The sequence below is a fragment of the Peromyscus eremicus genome, chromosome 1, assembly GCF_949786415.1.
Source record: "Peromyscus eremicus chromosome 1, PerEre_H2_v1, whole genome shotgun sequence".
NCBI classification, from domain to species: Eukaryota; Metazoa; Chordata; class Mammalia; order Rodentia; family Cricetidae; genus Peromyscus; species Peromyscus eremicus.
In genome coordinates, this window is record NC_081416.1 from 186457532 (window position 1) to 186478168 (window position 20637).

General features: G+C 37.9%; 1 protein-coding gene across 3 annotated transcripts; it reads right to left on the minus strand.

Annotated features, from left to right (window-relative positions):
• Nucleotides 1-1628: 1628 nt before the first annotated feature.
• Nucleotides 1629-20296, minus strand: LOC131894108 (zinc finger protein 271-like). 3 transcript variants are annotated; one of them, XR_009374848.1, is made up of 2 exons: nucleotides 20173-20286; nucleotides 1629-1756 (listed from the first exon to the last, which is right to left on the minus strand). XR_009374848.1 is itself a non-coding variant. In XM_059244283.1 (2 exons), the coding sequence occupies exons 1-2, from the start codon at nucleotides 20213-20215 to the stop codon at nucleotides 16519-16521; spliced, it is 2466 nt and encodes an 821-aa protein (XP_059100266.1). In that variant the 5' UTR covers nucleotides 20216-20296; the 3' UTR covers nucleotides 15941-16518. The 3 variants fall into 3 exon arrangements, 1 of the variants encoding a protein (XP_059100266.1); XR_009374846.1 differs by having other exon boundaries at nucleotides 1629-1779; nucleotides 20173-20285; XM_059244283.1 differs by lacking the exon at nucleotides 1629-1756 and adding an exon at nucleotides 15941-18941 and having other exon boundaries at nucleotides 20173-20296.
• Between the last annotated feature and the right edge of the window lie 341 nt (nucleotides 20297-20637).

The window sequence follows — 20637 nt, forward strand, 5'->3', positions numbered from 1 at the left end:
CTCTATGATGACAGTGAGGGTATTCACCAATCTGATACCTGGAGTGAGCCAGGTCAGGCATCCTCTCCACTATTTGTAGTAGTCTAAGCTGGCTGGGTCATCCTTGTGGTTTCCTGGGAACTTCCCTAACACCAGGTTTCTCCCTATCCCCATGATGTCTCCCTCTACCAAGGTATCTCTTTCATTGCTCTCCCACTGCATCCCTGTTCCAGCTTGATCATCCCATTCCCTTATGTTCCCATCCCCATCCCCTACCTTTTAATTCTCCCCTCACCCCCCGGTTTATTCATAGAGATCTCATCTATTTCCCCTTCCCAGGGCAATCCATGTATCCCTCTTAGGATCTTCTTTGTTTCCTAGCTTCTCTGAAGCTGTGGGTTATAGTCTGGTGTAGCTGGAGTTTTCCTGGTCCCACCCAGCTCCTGCGGTCCCAGAGTCCCAAGTAAACACACAGAGACTTATATTTCTTATAAACTGTATGGCCATGGCAGGCTTCTTGTTATCTAGTTCTTATATCTTAAATTAACCCATTTCTATTAATCTATAAGTTGCCACATGGCTTATGGCTTACTGGTACTTTACATCTTGCTTCTCAGGGTGTTGGACCCCAAAGTTTAGGGTCTCAAGTGGGCACCCCAAGAACCCAGACTCCAGTCAAGTTGATGCAACAGCACGAGGATTTATTGGCTTCTGTACAGAAGGGCAAATTGCTCCTAAGAGCAAGAGCCGCATCTTACTCCAGCCCCATGGGGGCTTTTAAAGGAAAAACCCACAAAAGCCCTAAGATTACAATTTCATTTCACAAGATCATGGTCTGATCACAGAGTGGGTACAGTCACATCCACATGTACATTCTTCCTGAAACCTCAAGGGGGTATCAGGGTGGGAGTGGAGTTTACACAAAGATCACAGTGGTCCTTCCTGGAACACTTGCAACTATCCCAGTCACAGTTGAGCACATCTCTTAACAGAAATCTTTTTACATTGTTATATTGTTACGGGGTGATTGAGTAGTGGCTGGGTCAGGTTGCCCTTGGAACTAGATTTTTAGTTTCTTATTTCCTGGTGCTTAAAGTTTCTCTCTTTCTGAGGCTTGGGGGTGTGAGCCTGAAGGGCTAGGGTCTTTCAATGGCAGTGGCTGGCATTGTCTCCTGACTCAGACCTCCACTTCCCAGAATTCTCCTCTCTCCTTATCTAGCCTATACTATACTTCCTGTATGGCTGCTGGCCAATCAGCATTTTATTTATCAATCAATCAGAACAACACATTCATAGAATACAGAAAGACATCCCCAGCTGTCTGGATATCCTTTGCTTTATATCTAGTATCGACTTATGAGTGAGTACATACATGTTTGTCTTTCTGAGTCTGGGTAACCTCGCTCAGGATGATATTTGAGTGGGACCCTCAATTTACCTGTCTGAGCATGGGTGGGCAGTTACTTACTGGATTCTGGGCAACTCCTGAATGGCTCCAGCTCAGAATGAGACACGCCTCTACTGTCTTCTATGAACTACCAATTGACATGCAATTAAGGCCCCAACATCAAGGGCCCCTCTCCTAGTCTCAAAGAAATGTTGATGGACTCAATCTCATGAGGCAATTTATAGATAAACACAGAATCATATTCAGGTCCAGAAGTTTTTTTCATTGCATGTTCTCCATTTTCTGGCTCTGGCTCTTCCTTTTTTCCACTACGTCTTCTAGGATGTTCCTTCGACCTGGACAAGCAGGTTGTTCTTCACTGGCAGGCTCCTGAGGAGGAAGATCCAGAGGATCTGAATAAATAAGATAAAAAAGATAAGTTCAAAAGTTCTTGCATAAGCTATGTCTAACACCTTGCAGGGTCATTAAGAAGTACATCATGTTATACACAGTTCTAAAATTAGAATGGGGCAGTGTCAGCAAAAATATATAATACAGTGAGACAAAATATACGGAGTCCAGTCAACATTGCAGAAAGGGAACACGGGCTATCACAACATCAGAGATCAAGCACACATCAGCCTTGGGACAGATAACTCCAGCCCCTTATGTTGTGAAGAGTTGGTCTCTGTAGGTCAGAAGCCCCAACTCTAAAGTACCTGGACCCATGCCATTATTGGCTCCACCAGGCATATTCTTGGGTTTAGAGGAAGAATGGTATTCCTTCTCCATACATCAGGCCCATGGGGAAAACATCAGATTGATCTAGGCATTATGCAATGCTGGGATCATTTAATATCTCAGTATAGCCGAGTATTGCTTTCTGTACTGACATCTGGGCACTTGAGTAAGAAGACTAGTCAGATGAAGGCTGAGTGCAGAACTTTACTTTCAATATAAGCAACAATTAAAAAGGAAGTTTTAAATCAGGACCTTTTAGGATAAAAACAGTAACAGGCCCCCTTAGTGCTCATGACCTATCATACTACCTGTTCTTGATCAAGATTGAGAATGTGATATGAAATCTCTCTATCTGAAAGGGAACCTTAAATCAGTCAGAAAATACTTTGTTTTAATTGTTTCTTGTCTGTTGCTTTCATAAAGAACCATGACCAGGGTAACTTTTAGGTAATGCTTCCAGTGGGATCAGAGTCCATCTTGGCAGGAAGCAAGCAACGACATGGATGAAATAGGAAGCTGTATGATCACATCCTCAACCATAGTCACTAAGGAGGGAGAGGAAGAACTAAGGTGGCCTGAGGTTCTTTTTTTCTCAGAGACAGCCTCGGGTGTCATACTTTATTCAAAAATGTTCCAACAAGTAAACTTCCAAACCATTGTGACCACTGGGGACTTAAGTTCAAATACCTAAGTGTATGAAGACATCCTCATCCACACCAATACAATCAGCCTCCTAATATTCATGCTATAATTGTACTGGAAGGCTCATTTTAGAGGATTTTAAATCAGCATAGAAAATATACCTTTAATTTCTTGTTTGTTTCTGGAATAGGGTCTCACTCTGTAGCCCTAACTGGCCTGTAAGCTGATATGGAGAGCAGGCTGACTTCCAACTCACATAGATGGGCCACTTCTGCCTCCTGATTGTTGGGATTAAAGACCTACCATACTGTGCCAGGATTGAATTTCACTTTCATCTTTTAATATTGCAGCTGGAATACAGAAAGAATTTAGTTCATTTGTTTTACCTATGGTTTTTTTTTTTTTTTGATTGAGTGATCCAGCTCCTTAGCCTTGTACTGAAACTGCTGTTTGTCTTATACTTGCTGTATTCTGGTGGACAGGCTCTCCACTGAGTTGTATTAGGCTTACAGAATACTTTATTTTCTTGTTTCATCTCAGGTTGGTGATTACTTAGATTTTTATCTCTATATTGCAAAGTTCATGTCCTCATTATTTTCATTATTTCCTGAGCTATTTGCTGGAGTTCCCTTGTGCTTCAATCAGTTTATTCCTGTCCTCTTTGAGTTTAGGTGTTTGTTTCATCTTTATGTCCCTTGATTTCATTGAAATGATTTTGAATTGTATTTTCAGTTCTGTATCTAGAATTTCATTCAAATTGCATTCTTTATGAAGCATTGGTATTGCATTGGTGAACTACTGGTAAAGGATTTCTCACATTCACTGCGTGCCTAAAGCTTCTTTCCTATATGAGTTGTCTGATGTATACTTAGGTGTTATTTCTGAATAACTTCTTTACAACATTCATTGCATTTATAATTATTCTCTCCTGTATGACTATTCTGATGCTTTCTAATACCTGAGCAGCAAATGAAGGATTTGCCATAATCAGTAAATTTGTAAGTTTCTCTCCAGCATGGTTTATGTAATGTCTTTTAAAGTCTGATGAATGATAAAAGTACTTTCCACATTCTGTACATTTGTCAGGATTGTCCACAATGCATCTTGTTATGTACTTTGAGTTGTGACAAATGCAAAAAAGGCTTACTATATTCTGTATATTTATAAGGTTTCTCCTGTGTATGAGTTCCTTTCTGTCTACTGAGGTTTGAGTATATATATATATATATATATATATATATATATATATATATATATATATATATATATAAGCATTTTCTACATTTCTGGCATTGCTGTGGTTTCTTTCCTCTGTGGTTTTGTTTCAGGGTGGGTTTATGTTTAGAAGTCAAAAGATTTATTATTCTCTGTATTTTTGTGTTCTTGTTTTCTCTTGTGGATTCACAGGATTTGATTAAGGCTAGAACACAAATTTAAACATTTTACACAGTCATTATATTTGTAAAATTCTTCTAATATTCCTACTTTTACTTTTTACTTTTCTGGCTATTTAGGTTTGTGGTTTCCAAATCTGTACTTGTTGGAGTTTTCTGCAGTATCACTTGTGTTGTAAAGTGTACACTGGGAGGATTCATGAATCATTTTGCCAAGTTCATTACAGTTGTAAGACTTCTCTTGGATATTCACATGCTGAATCACAATATGCTTTGAGCTGTGATCCAGGTCCTTCTATTTAACACATATGTGATTGTTGTCTGGAAAATTAGCACAGTTGAGGATAATAGGGATTGATGCATGAGTAACAGATTCAATAACTGATGTTTCCTTAGGAAAAGTAAGCTAGCAATTCTTAGGAATAGAGTTCTCATCAGAAGCCTTTTGTGTTTCACTATCATTAAATGTAAGCTCAGAAGAACCTCCACTCAAACTGCAAGGGATGATAATAAACTTTTTCTTATCTATACTGCACACCTTGCAGAATGTCAGTTAAGTAACTGATTGAGCAATAATGAACTCTGATAAAGGAGCTCTCTGAAGGATCATATGAAAGAAACTTCTCTGTTTTCTTGTTGTGTATGCTTTTGAGACATGGTCATAATATGTAGCATTTGTCAGCAAAGAACTGTGTAACTAACCTGGGCTGTCATGGAACTCACCAGACCCTCTTGCTTCAGCCTCCCTAGTGCTATGTTTAAAATGTGCTATACCAGGACTAAATAGGGAGACCGCATCTCAAAAATAAATAAACAAAAGCAATATGCTCACAACCTAAAGCTCTTTCTCTAATTAAAAGCTCTCCATCATAAAAATCATAAATAGAATAGTTTAACCCAATAGGAAAAACAGAATATTTCAATTACTATATATTGCAATGCACTTCCTAATTCTGAATATTCAATTTTCTTGACCTTTTCATTAAAAACTAAGTGTAGAAGTCATAGAATAAATGAAAGTCAAAGAAGTTTTTGTTGTTGTTGTTTTTACCAGTAAGAACTGTAATTTCAGTGCATATAACTAACATTCCAAGCAAGAAAGGGAATAAAATGTTTTATGAAGTTATTTAACAAGAACATTTTGATAATTATGAAGTAACTAGAAAAATCAGCATTTATTAGCATTAATATTATCTAATTTTTTTCTAAGACTAAACACAACCAATATTGATGAATAATGATTTCAAAAATCCTTATGTGGTTACTGCTGAGAGCTGCTGGTAGTAATGGCTACAGAATGGTGAGAATAATATTTATAAATGAACGTACTATATGTCAATGAGTTTAGATAAAATATAAAGATCTGTGGTGGAATTGAATGTGTTAACTTATAATTATACCAACTCTTTATTAATTTTGAAAAAATTTGCTCAATTGAAAATTTGAATCTTCACATTTCAATTCTATTGTCTTCTTCAGTATTTGAGCTCAATTATCTAACAGGAATTTAGGTTGCATAAATATAAGTATCATTTATTATTTTTTCTTCATTAAAAAATAGGTTATTTACTGGCTTCATAACAAATGAGCACCACAAATGTAAATCTGGAGGATGGAAAAATAGCTGTTCAGGAAGAGCATTTGCTGTTCCTGCAGAGAAACCCAGCTACATTCTCTATATACAGGGCAGCTCAATACAGTAACTGAGTCCAGTGCCAAAGGTTTGGAACCAACTTTAGGGTTCCACGGGCATCATGTAGTCATCTGTAGCACAGAAAAACATGCAGATGAACACTCAGATACTTAAATAAAACCTTTAAAGAAATGGAAATCTGTCAATTGTAATAATTGTTCAGAATCTCAATATACATAATTCATAGCTTCAAGAAAAGGAAAAACACAGGGTTGAGCCTTCAAAAAAAAAGGAGAGACCAAAGTCACCAGTTATTTTTTACTTTGGTATTCTCATTTGAAAGGGACATCATGAAACTTACAGATTTTTGCAAGATAGCTCTCTTCTTTTTCATCTTTTATAAAAACGGATTCTTTTCTCATACAATATATCCTGATTACAGTTTTCCCTTCTTCTCCTCCCAGTTCCTCTGCATCTCTCCTCTCTTCCTGAGCTGCTTTCTGTCTCTCATTAGAAAAGGATAGGCTTTTAGATACAACAACAAAATAAAATATAATAAGCTAAAATAAAAATCATCACAACAATGTTGGACAAAGCAAATCAATAAAAGAAAAAGATCCCCAAGGAAAGGCACAAGAGTCAGAGAACCACTCACCCACACACTCAGGAATCCCATGAAATCACTAAACTGAAAGCTAGAATATATGTACAGAGGTCCTGGAGCTGCCCCATATAGGTCCTGTGCTTGCTGCTTCAGTCTCTGTGAGTTCATATGCTTTTTGCCTAGTTGTTCTCTTGGTATACTCCATCCCCCTGGCTCTTACACTCTTTCTATATCCTCTTGGTGGTGTTCTCTGAGCTCTGAGGGGTGGTATCTGATGGGGGCATCCAATTTAGAGCTGTGTGTTTCAAGGTCTCTCTTTCTCTCTATGTATTGTCTTGCTGTGGGTGGGTCTCTATATTTGTTCCTATATGCTGCAGAAGGAAGGTTCTGTGGTGGCTGAATAAGGCACAGATCTGAGTCTAGCAGAGCATAATTAGGAGTTGCTTTATTATTGTTAGTTTTCTTTCTTTTTTATTAATTAGACCAGTAGTATTAGGTTTTATCAAATGTCTCTGTGGTATCTAGTCTCTGGTTCTTGATCACCTGAGCAGTGTAAGGTATGGGTTCCATTTCGTAGAGTGGGTTTAAAGTCAAATTGAACATTGGTTGGTTACTACCAAACTCCAAAAGTTTGTTCCACCATTGCCTTAGAATATTTTGCAGGCAGGACAGATTGAAGAACAAAGGTTGTGTGGCTGGGTCAATGCTTATGTTTCCCTTTTTGTAACCTACAAAGTACATTCCTGTACCAAGGATACTAGAATAGAGGGGTGAGAGTTCTATGTAGGCACCAGCTACACCTCTCCATATTTAATGAGTTGGGTGGATCTTGTCTTCAGCTTTGGGACTTCGCTGTCAATTTTTGGAGAGCAACCTATTCTTTTGGCAACAACCTGAATTATTTGAGGATTTCCATGGGACCACTTTATCCAACAACTCAATCAGAATTAACTTAGTCCTGGTACTGGAAACTTTATTTGGTGACAAGAGATGGCTAATTGGGACCCCATCTCCTTCATTATTTAAAGACTTCATTAGGATCACCTTCATATATTTACAAAATAGCACTTTGCAATTTTGTTTTTCTTGCAAACAGAATTACAACTGTACTGATTGGAGCTGAGCTGATTTTTATTGCCAATTGTCAGATTCATAAGTGTGGCAATGTAATATTATGAAAATATCCCCTGCATTCTAAGAGAATGAAACTTTTGCTCGACCTCACAGCTGAAGTTAATAATACATCTTGAAGAAAGTTAAGACTTAACCTGCTATGCTTCTGTGTACTCAGTTTATTTGTTTAATATGTTTAAAAAACAATGTAAAAATAAGCCTATTTTCCTGGGAATTCTCATGTGATCGACTTTTATAACCTAAGCTAATGCATAGCTATAATCTTAGGTTATGTTCTTTCCTATGCTATTGACCCAGATAATGTATGTGTATCATTTGCTCCAAGTAGCAAATACAGAAGCTGAAAGCAACCTTCTAAAATGAATGTCTTACAGGTATTGATTAATAAACAGTGATGCTTGTAAAACTATTTGTTATCTTGATCAGGTGGTGTCATTTGGAAGCAGTGACTTAATCCCTTGTTAAACTCTGTTAAAGATTTCTGTGAAGTATTCCTTTCCTTCCCCCTGTGATTCTATCTATGCTGTTCAATAAAGACAGAGCACCAAGACTTGTCTGGGACAGCGAGACACAGACAGAAAGACAGGCACACATACACAGACAACAGACAGACACACCGACATATCCATGAGACACTCTTTAGGCAGGAAGAGATTCAAATTCATGCAACAGAGAATGGAAGAGACAGAGAGCATCAAGTAGAAAATTCAGGTTTGGATTCATTCTTAGATTATTCCAAGAGAAAATGCTTTCATTTTTTTTCCTTTACTCAACATGGATGCATCATTAGTGACAAGGAGTTAATCAGTAATGTGTTTAATCTAAGCACTTATGCAAAATCTATTAGCTGGCAACATCAATAAATGTTTTGCATATGCAGAGAAACAATAAAATGTACCACAATGTGAAAAAGTAGACCTGTCATCTAAAGATGTCCATGGGCTCAAAACTCTGTGCTCTAATGACAGAATTCTAGGTCTGGGTTTGTATTTCTGTGTTCTCACCCTCTTGCAGTGCTGGACTGCCTTTTTATTTGTCAAAATAATACCAGCAGAGCTTGAAACTTAGAACATACCAGAGAAACATGTTCCTCATTATAATAATGAAAAATCTGTTTCTTAGCCAGAATCTATAAAGAGGTCTGGGAAATTCTGGGGTACCTTTTCTTCAGCCTATGCTAATGGGCATGAATGCACATATAGAATGGTAGAGAATGCACATACAGAACTGTAGAGAACAATCAGGAGGCCATCTTGGATAAATGGCTAAACAATGTAGCACATATGGTACTTCAATTTCTAGTTTCTTGAGAAAAATCTAGCCTGTTTTCCAAAGTGGCCACTCTAGTTTACATTCCCAAAATTGGTATATAATATTCTTTCCTTACATTCATGTCAGAACTTGTTATTTATCCTGGTCATGGCCATTCTGCCTGAGGTGAGGTGGAATTTTAAAGGAGCTTTATTCTGCATCTCCAGGATAGCTATGCATACAATACTTTTTATCAACATGACTTGAGAAGTACTCAAGCTAACTGCATGGTCTAATCAGTAGATAAGAGTATATGAGCATATTTTGTGACTACTGACTTTAAAGACCTCTAGGCAACTAATAAACACTCTCAAAGAAATAGACATATCCCAATTCATACCAAACACCAATATTACACCAACATGAAAAAAACAGATAATTAAGCAGTAGTGACAGTGAAGCATCAATTAATGACCCCATTGAAAAAGACCACAAGCAGATTGGATTCATCAGATTTCTGTCAAAACTTCAGAGAATAACTGATACTGAAGCTACTACTAAAAATATTCCTTGATATAAAAATGAAGTAAGGCTTCCAGACTCTTTTTTTATTTTTTAAATTACACTCATGACATTCATTAATTACACTCATGATATTAATCACATTTGTGGTATTCATAGATTACATTCGCAGTATTCATTCAATTGTGTGTGTATATATATATATATATATATATATATATATATTAATTTTAAATGCTGAATGTCATTTATTGAAGGAAGGAGGAGGTCTTAAATACAGGCTTACAGCACAATGGGAGAACCCCGGAGGGCAGAAGTTCGCTACTTATGTTTTACAATCTTGCATCTAAGCTGTTAACGCCCATTATTCAGGATACACAGACAAGGAACTTCCCTTAAGCATTCAGGAGGGTGGAACTTGGCAGGGAATTAGCATAGGGAGGATATCAAGGTCAAGGTACACAAGCAAGGCAATAGTTACCCAAAACAGGGGCCAGGGACCTACAGGTCCTCCTTTTATTAAAAAATGAGCTTCTGACTTGGGTTGCGTGGGATGTCAGCAGGTCACCTTACCCGTCATGGAGACGCCTGCCCAGGCCACACAGGTTGCTCTGTCTTAGGTTGTTGAGTGCCCCCTAGGCATTACCCGTCTCTGAATACTCATTATCATAGAGGCTCAATTGTGTGTGAGCTGCAGAGTTAACTGCTGCCAAAGATCTCAAAGTGGCACTGGGCTTGCAATCTGTGTATTCGACACAGAAAAGACCAACAGAGGTCCTATCTTACCCATAGCCAGTAGGCTAAAGGCAATTGAGCCATTCCCTTTCTTAACGAGCCATAGTGTATGTTGGAGTCCTTGTAAGATAGTATCCCAAAAGCAACCGGAACTTGAGTTTATAAATTTATAATTTTCAAAGCCAATCGAGATGTATATAACTACTGAATTAAATTTATCATGCCCAATAGAATGGAAGATTAACTAACTGTGGTAGCTACTTTTGTTGCCAGGGTCTCCACTGTGCTAGCTGTAGTAAGCAATTATGAAATGGTAATCCCAGAAACAGTAGCAGCGGTGGCCACCATTGCTATAATAGCAATAGCGGCAGCAGCAATGTCAAATTCTCTTCTGGACTGTGTGGACATCCACTGGCATGGATACAACTCCAGTAACACAAACTGCCAAGGCCCATTTTTCTTGATCCCAGCACGACTTTAGCTGGCAGCTCTTCTGGAGAATCCAATCTCATGGCTACAGTTCCTAGGCCTACATTAATGCTTGCCAAAGCTGGAGATGTTGGGCTTTCAATCTCCATTGGCATCAGAAGGGTAGATTTTTTCATGAAGACCCATTAGATCTGTCATGTTGGGCTTCAGCAGCAGCCACAGGGTGTGTTCAGTGCTCAGAAACCTCACTGTCCTGAGGAAAGACATAAGCAGAACCCCGGGACACACCAACACTAGATCGGTCTCCTCCAGTAGAAAGATCCTTCCATCGCTCCAGAGGGTGATTTGCAACAGGAGCCCTCCAGGGCTTATCTGCATCGGATACTCCAGTAGAATCCACCGATAAACTCCAGCAGAATCCACCGATAAAAAAATTTTAAATATATAAAACAAGGGAAAGAATAGAACGTGGAGAGGAATGATGAGTCCCTAGCTCTCCCTTTTTTTACTTTAGTAAAGTATTTGTTTGTTTAATATTTCAAATTTTTCTTTTATTTTTAATTTCTTGTTTAAAATTTATTTATTTATTTGTCTATTATCAGCTTGATACAGTATATAGTCTTATCTTAATAGTGAGATGTTTCATTGAGGCTTGCTCAGTAATTGAGTAAAACGGAAATTCATTATAAGCCACAGTTGCCTAGGAACCTCCATGCTATATATATAGCCTCCATGGTTCTGTGGGTTGTAGTCTGATTGTTCTTTATTTTATATCTAGAATCCACTTATGAGTGAGTACATACCATGTTTGTCTTTCTGGGTTTGGGTTACCTCACTCAAGAGGATTTTTTCTAGTTCCATCCATTTGCCTGCAAATTTCATGCTTTCATTGTTTTTCTCTGCTGAGTAGTACTCCATTGTGTATATGTACCACATTTTCTTCATCCATTCTTCAGTTGACGGGCATCTAGGTTGTTTCCAGGTTCTCGCTATTACAAATAGTGCTGCTATGAACATAGTTGAGCATGTATCTTTATGGTATGAATCAGCATTCCTTGGGTATATGCCCAAGAGTGGTATGGCTGGGTCTTGAGGTAGTTCGATTCCTAATTTTCTGAGAAACGGCCATACTGATTTCCACAGTGGTTGTACAAGCTTGGATTCCCACCAACAGTGGAGGAGTGTTCCCTTTGCTCCACATCCTCTACAACGTTGACTGTCATTGGTATTTTTGATCGTAGCCATTCTGACAGGTGTAAGATGTTATCTCAGAGTCGTTTTGATTTGCATTTCTCTGATGATTAAGGATGTTGAGCATTTCTTTAAATGTTTTTCAGCCATTTGTGATTCTTGTTTTGTGAATTCTCTGTTTAGCTCTTTAGCCCATTTTTTAATTGGATTGTTCAGTATTTTGATGTCTAGTTTCTTGAGTTCTTTATATACTGTGGAGATCAGTCCTCTGTCAGATGTGGGGTTGGTGAAGGTTTGAATTCTGTTTTTTCAAAATTTCATGGAGTTAGGATTTCTTTGTTCAGAAACAAATTGCTTAGAATCCATAGAAAACAGAAACCTGGCCAATTGCATTCCCTTATTGAGAAGAATCTAGCCATGTGTCCTTGTTCACAAGTCATGTATGTATTTTCTGATTCAATTAGATGTTACTGTTCATATGCATGTTGATTATGTATTATTGTAAGAATGTCCTGAAATTAGCCATTTCATACAGAACTGTATTATGTGATATAGTTGAATTTTATGTGAATATTTTGCTTGTTTAGTTACAGAAAAAGCTGCATACTGACTTGCTTGATGACTGCAGTAAATTGGATTCCCACTGACGCCTCAGTCCCTTCTGTTGCTTTGTTTGGAAGATTAGCTACTAGGCCATATTCAGTGTGGACTCTGAACAGGTAGTGAGGAGAGCTTCACAAACACTAATTAAGAATTTTGTTCATGACTAACAGTATTCCACATGGAGATTACAGAAAGATGATTGGTTTCTGAATGAAATAGTGGGAAACACAAGATACATGCCAACTATGATGAGTGCTGCTCAGTTTCTATGGTGAAAGCATCAGGTCTTCTCCATTCATAACATTTGAGTTGGACTACCGTTGCTTGTTTTTTACTCATTTTTGGGGGCCTGCCACCCAGATTCCAAATAAATCACATATGGAGGCTTATTCTTAATTATGAATATCCAGCCTTAGCTTGGCTTAGTTTCTTTCCAGCTTTCCTTAGCTTTAAATTGTTCAGCCTACCTTTTGCCTATGGGCTTTTCCAGTTCTCTTCTGTAAATTTACTTTTACTCCATGGCTCGCTGTGTAACTGGGTAGCTGGCCCGTGGAGTCGTCCTCCTTCTCTGGCTGCTAGATCTTTCCTTCTATTTCTCTTTCTATTTATACTCTCTGCCTGCCAGCCCTGCCTATTCATTCTCCCGCCTTGCTATTGGCCAGTTCTTTATTAGACCATCAGGTGTTTTAAACAGGCACAGTAACACAGCTTCATAGAGTTTAACAAATGCAACATAAATACCTTAAAATAATATACTACATTGGACCCTCTGAAATTAACTAGAGTTACCTATCTGAGCTGCTGTGAGAGATTACTTACTGCATCCTGGGCAACTCATTAATGGCTTTAACTCTTAAAGAGTAACACCCGCCGGACGGTGGTGGCGCACGCCTTTAATCCCAGCACTCGGGAGGCAGAGCCAGGAGGATCTCTGTGAGTTCGAGGCCAGCCTGGGCTACCAAGTGAGTTCCAGGAAAGGCGAAAAGCTACACAGAGAAACCCTGTCTCGAAAAAAGAACAACAACAAAGAGTAACGCCCCTTCAGTATCTGCTATGAAGTGCCAATAGATATTTAGGGAAGGTCCTAACCTCTGGGGTTCCTATTTTCAGCCTTGATGAAATGCTATTAGCCCTGATCTCCTCAGAATTGTACAGGTGAACACAAATGCAGTGAGGCCCAAAAGTAGTTTCACTGCAGTCTTTGCCATTCTCTGGCTCTGGTTTTTCCAGCTTTCCACTATGTCATCTAGAATGTTCCTTTGACCTGGACCAGGAAATTGTTCTTCAGTGACAGACAGGCTCCCAAGGACCAGAAAAAAGGAGACAGAAATGATTGGCTTAGGAGATCTTGCACAAACAATGCCTTAGGCCAAGCATGGTTATTAAGAAGTACAGCATATTTTCGAGCAATTTCCTGAAAACGAGAATAGTACACTGTCAACAAAGGAATATAGTAAGAGTGAAATAGAGTATTGGGCTATCCAACCAGTCAATGTTGCATGAGGGGAACATGGGATATCTCAACAGCAACAGAGAAAAGCACACAGCAGCCTTGGGACAGATATTCTCAGCCCCCACAGTGTTGAGAGGGGTTCTTTAGGTCAGAAGCCACAACTCCCCAAGTCCCTTGACCCTTACCATTTTTGGCTCTGCCAAGCATATGCCTCATTATAGAGGAGGAATGATATTCCTTCTCCATGTATCAGGGCCTCAGGGAAAATCTTTGATCTAGTTATCACCAATCAGAAGGTGAGGCTAAATCAACATACAAGCAGCAATAGTAAATTGTATCAGAAAACCCATACATGATGTGAACAGTGACACACGGCTAGCATCCTCTCATTAAAATAAAAGAAAAAAAATTGGCTAGGTTTCTGTTTTCTATAGATTCTAAGTAATTTGTTTCTGAACAAAGTAATCCTAACTGTATATGAAATTTTGAGAAAGCAGAGTTTAAAAACCTTTAAAAAAAAAGATTAAACCAGGATTTCAAAATTCTGCTTTTAAAGGGGGTAATACATATGCTCCATTTAGCATAGGGGTAATACATACTTTTTTTTTTTTTTTTTTGGTTTTTCGAGACAGGGTTTCTCTGTGTAGCTTTGTGCCTTTCCTGGATCTCACTCTGTAGACCAGGCTGGCCTCAAACTCACAAAGATCCGCCTGCCTCTGCCTCCCAAGTGCTGGGATTAAAGGCGTGCACCACCACCGCCCGGCCGGGGTAATACATACTTATTTGGAGGGGATAATACATATGCTTTGTTTAGCACATCAGGGGTCTCTGGTATCATTCATATCTCAGTTTAACCAATCATTGATTTGTGTACTAATATCTGCACTGCAACAAGAGTCACAGATAGAAACTTAGCACATCACTTTTCTTGTAATACATCTTGAAGCCAAGCAGTAGCAGCACAAGCCTTTAATCCCAGCACTTGGGAAGCAGAGGTACAAGGATCTCTGTGAGTTGGAGGCTAGCCTAGGCTACAAAGTGAGTTCCAGGAAAGGCTCCAAGATACATAGAGAAACCCTGTCACAAAAATCCCCCCCAAAGAAAGAAAGAAAAAATTAAAATATATATTTTTTATATTTATATTTATTAAATATAAATAAATATATATATATATATATATACACCTTGAATTTCAGTTTTGTTTTTTCTGTTTGTTTATGAAACAAGGTTTCACTACATAGCCCATGCTGGCCTGTAACCTGTAATGAAGACCATGATGTCTTCCAACTCACATGAAATTCAGCTGAAGTTCTTAGCAAAGGCATTTATGAGTTTTATTTCACTATGAATATTTAAGGATTTGAACAATATTAGTATTGTGTAAAAAATTCATAAGGACCGGAAATTCATTTTTTTAAGGCCCAGAGAGTAGAGTGTTAAGGACACAATGGACTATAGTGTTTGTCCACAGGTAGCATTGTTTTGAGGGTCACTGGAGCTTGAATCATGGGGAATTAACATGTGTTTAGAGCCATATGGGGACACAACCCAGGTTGGATGGTATCTGCCACTGGCAGATTTTTAGCTATTTTTTCATTTTCCCTTTTGCAGACCTCACTGTCGCTCCTCATTGAACACAAAGAAGAGAAGAGCCTTCTGAGTCTCCCCAAGACTCTACCTTCTGTTCCTGTGGAGCACTTTTAACTTAACTAAGAACTACCATGGAAATAAGCCTGCGACCATTGAGCACAATCTTACCTGCCTTAGTTAACTCAAATTCCTTCTCTCTAATACAGCGCTACCAACTTTCTTAATGCTGTGACCCTTTAAGACCATTCCAGGTAATTCTATATGGGCATATTTGCATGTGGGTATAGCTGTCTGGAGACAGATAGAAGTGGTGACTCTGTTCCTAAGACCATCAGAAATATGGGTTTTCATATATAATGGGCACCCATCACAATAAAAGGATCATAATCTGAAAGGAATCAAACCCCACAGGTTGAGAACCATGACTCTAATATTAATTTCTTATTTAACTTTTCCTTGAAACTTATTGTAATTAATGGGTTTAACCACATTTTATGAGACACTTCCTGGGGAGATGCAACATATATCCAACTACTCACCCCCACCTGGAAACTGAAAACAGAAGCAAATTCAACTTTGGAAACCAATGAGCTTTATTGGAGTTACAGGAATATGGGGAGGTTGTTTATCAAAGCACATGGGACAGAAACTTGAAATGAGCATGTGATACAGCTTATGAATACTGGAGTACACTGCACACCTGTAGGCATACGTAGATTAAAGAACAACCTATCTTGGTGGCCCACTTTGACAAATCCTCTTCTAAGGTGCATTATTTTGTGAGTTTATTGCAGTTCAACATCCTGAATCTTTCATTTTCAGGGATTCCTTGAAGCTTTTTTGAGTGGTGTATTTCCTGCCTTAACCAGCTTCCCTTCAGACTGGATCATTTCATCTACACAATAGCACAGGCTTTAGACCTCTGTTTTGTTTTAATTATCAAGTATTTGCGGTTGAACAAGTAAAAAGTTTTAATGAAAATTTTTTGTACATTGTCACATCTTCAGAATTTCCTTCAGCATAAACTCTGGTATGTTTTAAGGTTTGAACATTACTTAAACATTTGAACGAGTTTTTCATGTTCATTATTTTCTAGTATGGATTCTTAAGTGCTGCTAAGGAGAGAACTTCGATAAAGCACATGCCACATTATTTCAAATGGTAACTTTTCTCCCCACTATGAATTTTCAGATATTTTCTTACACTTGAGATGCAAGTAAACACTTTTCCTCATACATTACATTTGTAAGGTTTCTCTTCTGTATGAATTCTCTGATGGTTTACAAGACTGGAGCCACAGGTAAAGGATTTGTCACATTCACTACATTTATACGGTTTCTCTCTTGTATGGATTCTCTGATGCCTTATAAGATGGCCTTTCCTGGTAAAAGATTTATCACATTCACTACATTTATAGGGTTTTTCTCCTGTATGAATTCTCTGATGAGTTATAAGATGGCCTTTCTGGGAGAAGGATTTGTCACATTCACTACATTTGTAAGGTTTTTCTCCTGTATGAAATTCTTGATGTTTTCTAAGATCTGAGCCACCAGTAAATGATGTTTCACATTCACTATATTTGTAAGGTTTCTCTCCTGTATGAACGCTCTGATGAGTTCTAAGATGGCATTTCTGGATAAAACATTTGTCACATTCACTACATTTGTAAGGTTTCTCTCCTGTATGAATTCTCTGATGTATTCTAACATAGGCTTTTTTGTTAAAGGATTTCTCACATTCACTACATTTGTAAGGTTTCTCTCCTGTATGAATTCTCTGATGTATTCTAAGATAGTATTTCTGGGCAAAAGATCTGCCACATTCACTACATTTGTAAGGTTTCTCTCCAGTATGAATTCTCTGATGATTTCTAAGATGGTTTTTCTTGGTAAAGGATTTGTCACATTCACTGCATTTATGGGGCTTCTTTCCTGTATGAATTCTATGATGATATATAAGACTTGAGCAACATGTAAAGGATTTGTCACATTTACTACATTTGTAAGGTTTCTCTCCTGTATGGACTCCCTGATGTATTCTAAGATAGCATTTGTGGGAAAACGATTTGTCACATTCACTACACTTGTAAGGTTTCTCTCCTGTATGAATTCCCTGATGCATTCTAAGATAGCATTTCTGGGCAAAAGATTTGCCACATTCGCTACATTTGTAAGGTTTCTCTCCTGTATGAATTCCCTGGTGTTTTCTAAGATAGCATTTCTGGGGAAAAGATTTGTCACACTCAGTACATTTGTAAGGTTTTTCTCCTGTATGAATTCGCTCATGTTTTATAAGAGAGCATTTGTGGAAAAAAGATTTGTCACATTCACTACATTGGTAAGGTTTATGTCCTGCATGAATTCTCTGATGTGTTAAAAGAGCACCTTTCTGGGCAAAAGATTTGTGGCATTCACTACATTTATAAGGTTTCTCTCCTGTGTGAATTCTCTGATGAGTTGTAAGATGCCATTTTGTGGTAAAAGATTTGTCACAATCACTACATTTGTAAAGTTTCTCTCTTGTATGAATTTTCTGATGAGTTCTAAGACTGCCTTTCTGGGTAAAGGATTTGTCACATTCACTACATTTATAAGGTTTCTCTCCTGTATGGATTCTCTGATGTCTTATAAGTTTTGAGACAAAGCTAAAGGATTTTTCACATTCACTACATTGGTACGGTTTCTGTCCTGCATGAATTCTCTGATGTGTTAAAAGAGCACCTTTCTGGGCAAAAGATTTGTGGCATTCACTACATTTATAAGGTTTCTCTCCTGTGTGAATTCTCTGATGATTTATAAGATGCCATTTTGTGCTAAAAGATTTGTCACAATCACTACATTTGTAAAGTTCCTCTCCTGTATGAATTCTCTGATGAGTTCTAAGACTGCCCTCCTGGGTAAAGGATTTGTCACATTCACTACATTTATAAGGTTTCTCCCCTGTATGGATTCTCTGATGTCTTCTAAGTTTTGAGAAAAAGCTAAAGGATTTGTCACATTCACTGCATTTGTAAGGTTTCTCTCCTATATGAATTATCTGATGAGTTTTAAGAGATTTGTAGGGTTTTTCTCCAGAATGGATCTTGTAATGGACTTTGAGGTGGGACAAATGCAGAAAGCATTTACTACATTTTGTACATTTACAGGGTTTCTCTCTAGTGTGATCTCTCTGAAGTCTACTGAGGCTTGAGTCCAACTTAGAGCATTTCCCAGACTTCCTGCTTTGGTGTGATTCCTTTCCACTCTTGGTTTGTTTCACCATTTTATGTTTAGAGTCAAAAGATCTATCATAAGCTTTATTTTTGTGTTCTTTCTTTCCAGTGTGGCTTCTTTGATTTTCGCTAAAGATGTTATACAAATTTAAACAGTTTACGCAGCCCTTACATTTGCAAGGTTCTTCTCCAGTGTTCCCACTTTTATGTCTGTTTACATTTACTGTTTCAACAGAGGAATCTCCATAGTTACCAAATCTGTACTTATTGCAGTTTTCTGCAGTATCATTTGTGTCATAATGTGTACATTGAAAGGATTCATGAATCAGGTTGTCAAGCTTATTACATACATAAGACTTCTCATGGATATTCTCACAATTGTGGAGAATATGCTTTGTGCCTTGATCCACAAACTCATATTGACCACATATGCGATGGGTCCCTGGAAAATAAGTGCAATTAGGGATAATAGAGATTAATGGTCGAGTAAGAAATTTAGTAACTGATATTTTCTTATGTTTTCTAAGACAGGCAAACTAGCAATTCTCAGGGACAGAGCTCTCAGCAGAGTCATTTTGTGTTTCACAATCATTAAATGGATGGTCATAAGTGTCTCCAATCTACTTATATCAAAGCACAGGGACCAATAATAGCCTTTTCATTCTTATCTAAACACTGTGCCTTACAGAAGGAAAGACAAATAGGTGATCAAGCAGAAAAGAACTTTGAGAAAGGAACTCTCTGAAGGATAATATGAAGAATGTTTCTTGCCAAGTGGTGGTGGCACAAGCTCTTAATCTCAGGAATGAGAAGGTAAAGGCACATGGATCTCTGAGTTCAAAGCCAACCTGGTCGATAAAGTGAGTTCCAGGGCAGCCAGGCCCGTTACACAGAGAAACCCTTTCTGGAAAAACGAAATAAGAATGTTTCTCTACTTTCTTCTTTGAGTTTTTGACAGACATTCACACCATGCAGTGAGGAATTCATTGTGCAACCCCGGTTGGCATGTATATCACCATATAGTCGTGCTTGAGCCTCCAAAATGCAAAAATTAAAATTCCGTTCAAATACGAAACATAGAGACCACATGTGAAAAAGTAAATAAACTACAAAAAAAAAAAACCCATGTTCCTATAACCAACATCTCCTCCTCTATTTAAAGCCTTTTGTGTTTTTTAAAATAAGAGATAAGCTAATAGTTTAATACAACAGTGAAATAAAAATATTCTAATTATTAAGAGTACTGCAGGGGGCTGAAGGGACGGCTCAGAGATTAAGAGCATTGGCTGCTCTTCCAGAGGACCTGGTTTTAATTCCAAGCACCCACATGGCAGCTCGTAACTGTAACTCTGGTTCCAGTGGATCCGGTACTCTCACACCTGACACACACTTAGGCAAGACACCAATGTACATAAAATAAAAATAAATAATTTTTTAAAAGTACACTGAAATGTATTTTCTTGCTTTGAATATTTAACTTCTTTGAATTTTGAAGTTTTCATTAAAAACTAAATAGGAGGACTGGAGAGATCACAGAGAATATAACAATATTTACTCTTGGAGAAGACACAGAAAAATGTAAAAAGAGGCACGATGAAAAAGCTTTCTTGGTAACCAGAACTCCCCTAAGTTCTGAAATTCTCTACATAATTCTACAAAAAGAGCATTCTTACCTACAAAAATCAGATTGCTGTAATTTTCCAACATCACACTCATGTACAATTCCCGCTGAACACAGTCTAGACATTCCCATTCCTCCTGTGAGAGGTCCACAGCTACATCCCTGAATGATAACAGACCCTGTAATGGAAAATCATGACTTTACCATGTGATGCTGGACCAAATGCTTACCTAAGTAAAAGAGACCTAAAAAATAAGAGATATTTTTGTGAAACAGATGAGGCATGGACAAAATTTTCTAGAATTTCTGTAGAAATGTGTCAGAATTAAGCATTGCTGCTCTTCCATAAACAATGGATAGGATGACTTACTCGCTGCTTACATTCATAAGGTCTTCCTTCTTCATGAATTTTCTCATGTTTTCTAAGACCTGAGCAGCAGGTAAAGGATTGGCCACAATAACTATATTTGAAACTTTGGTCATCTAAGTCCTTTAAGATTTAGTTCGGTTTCCAAAA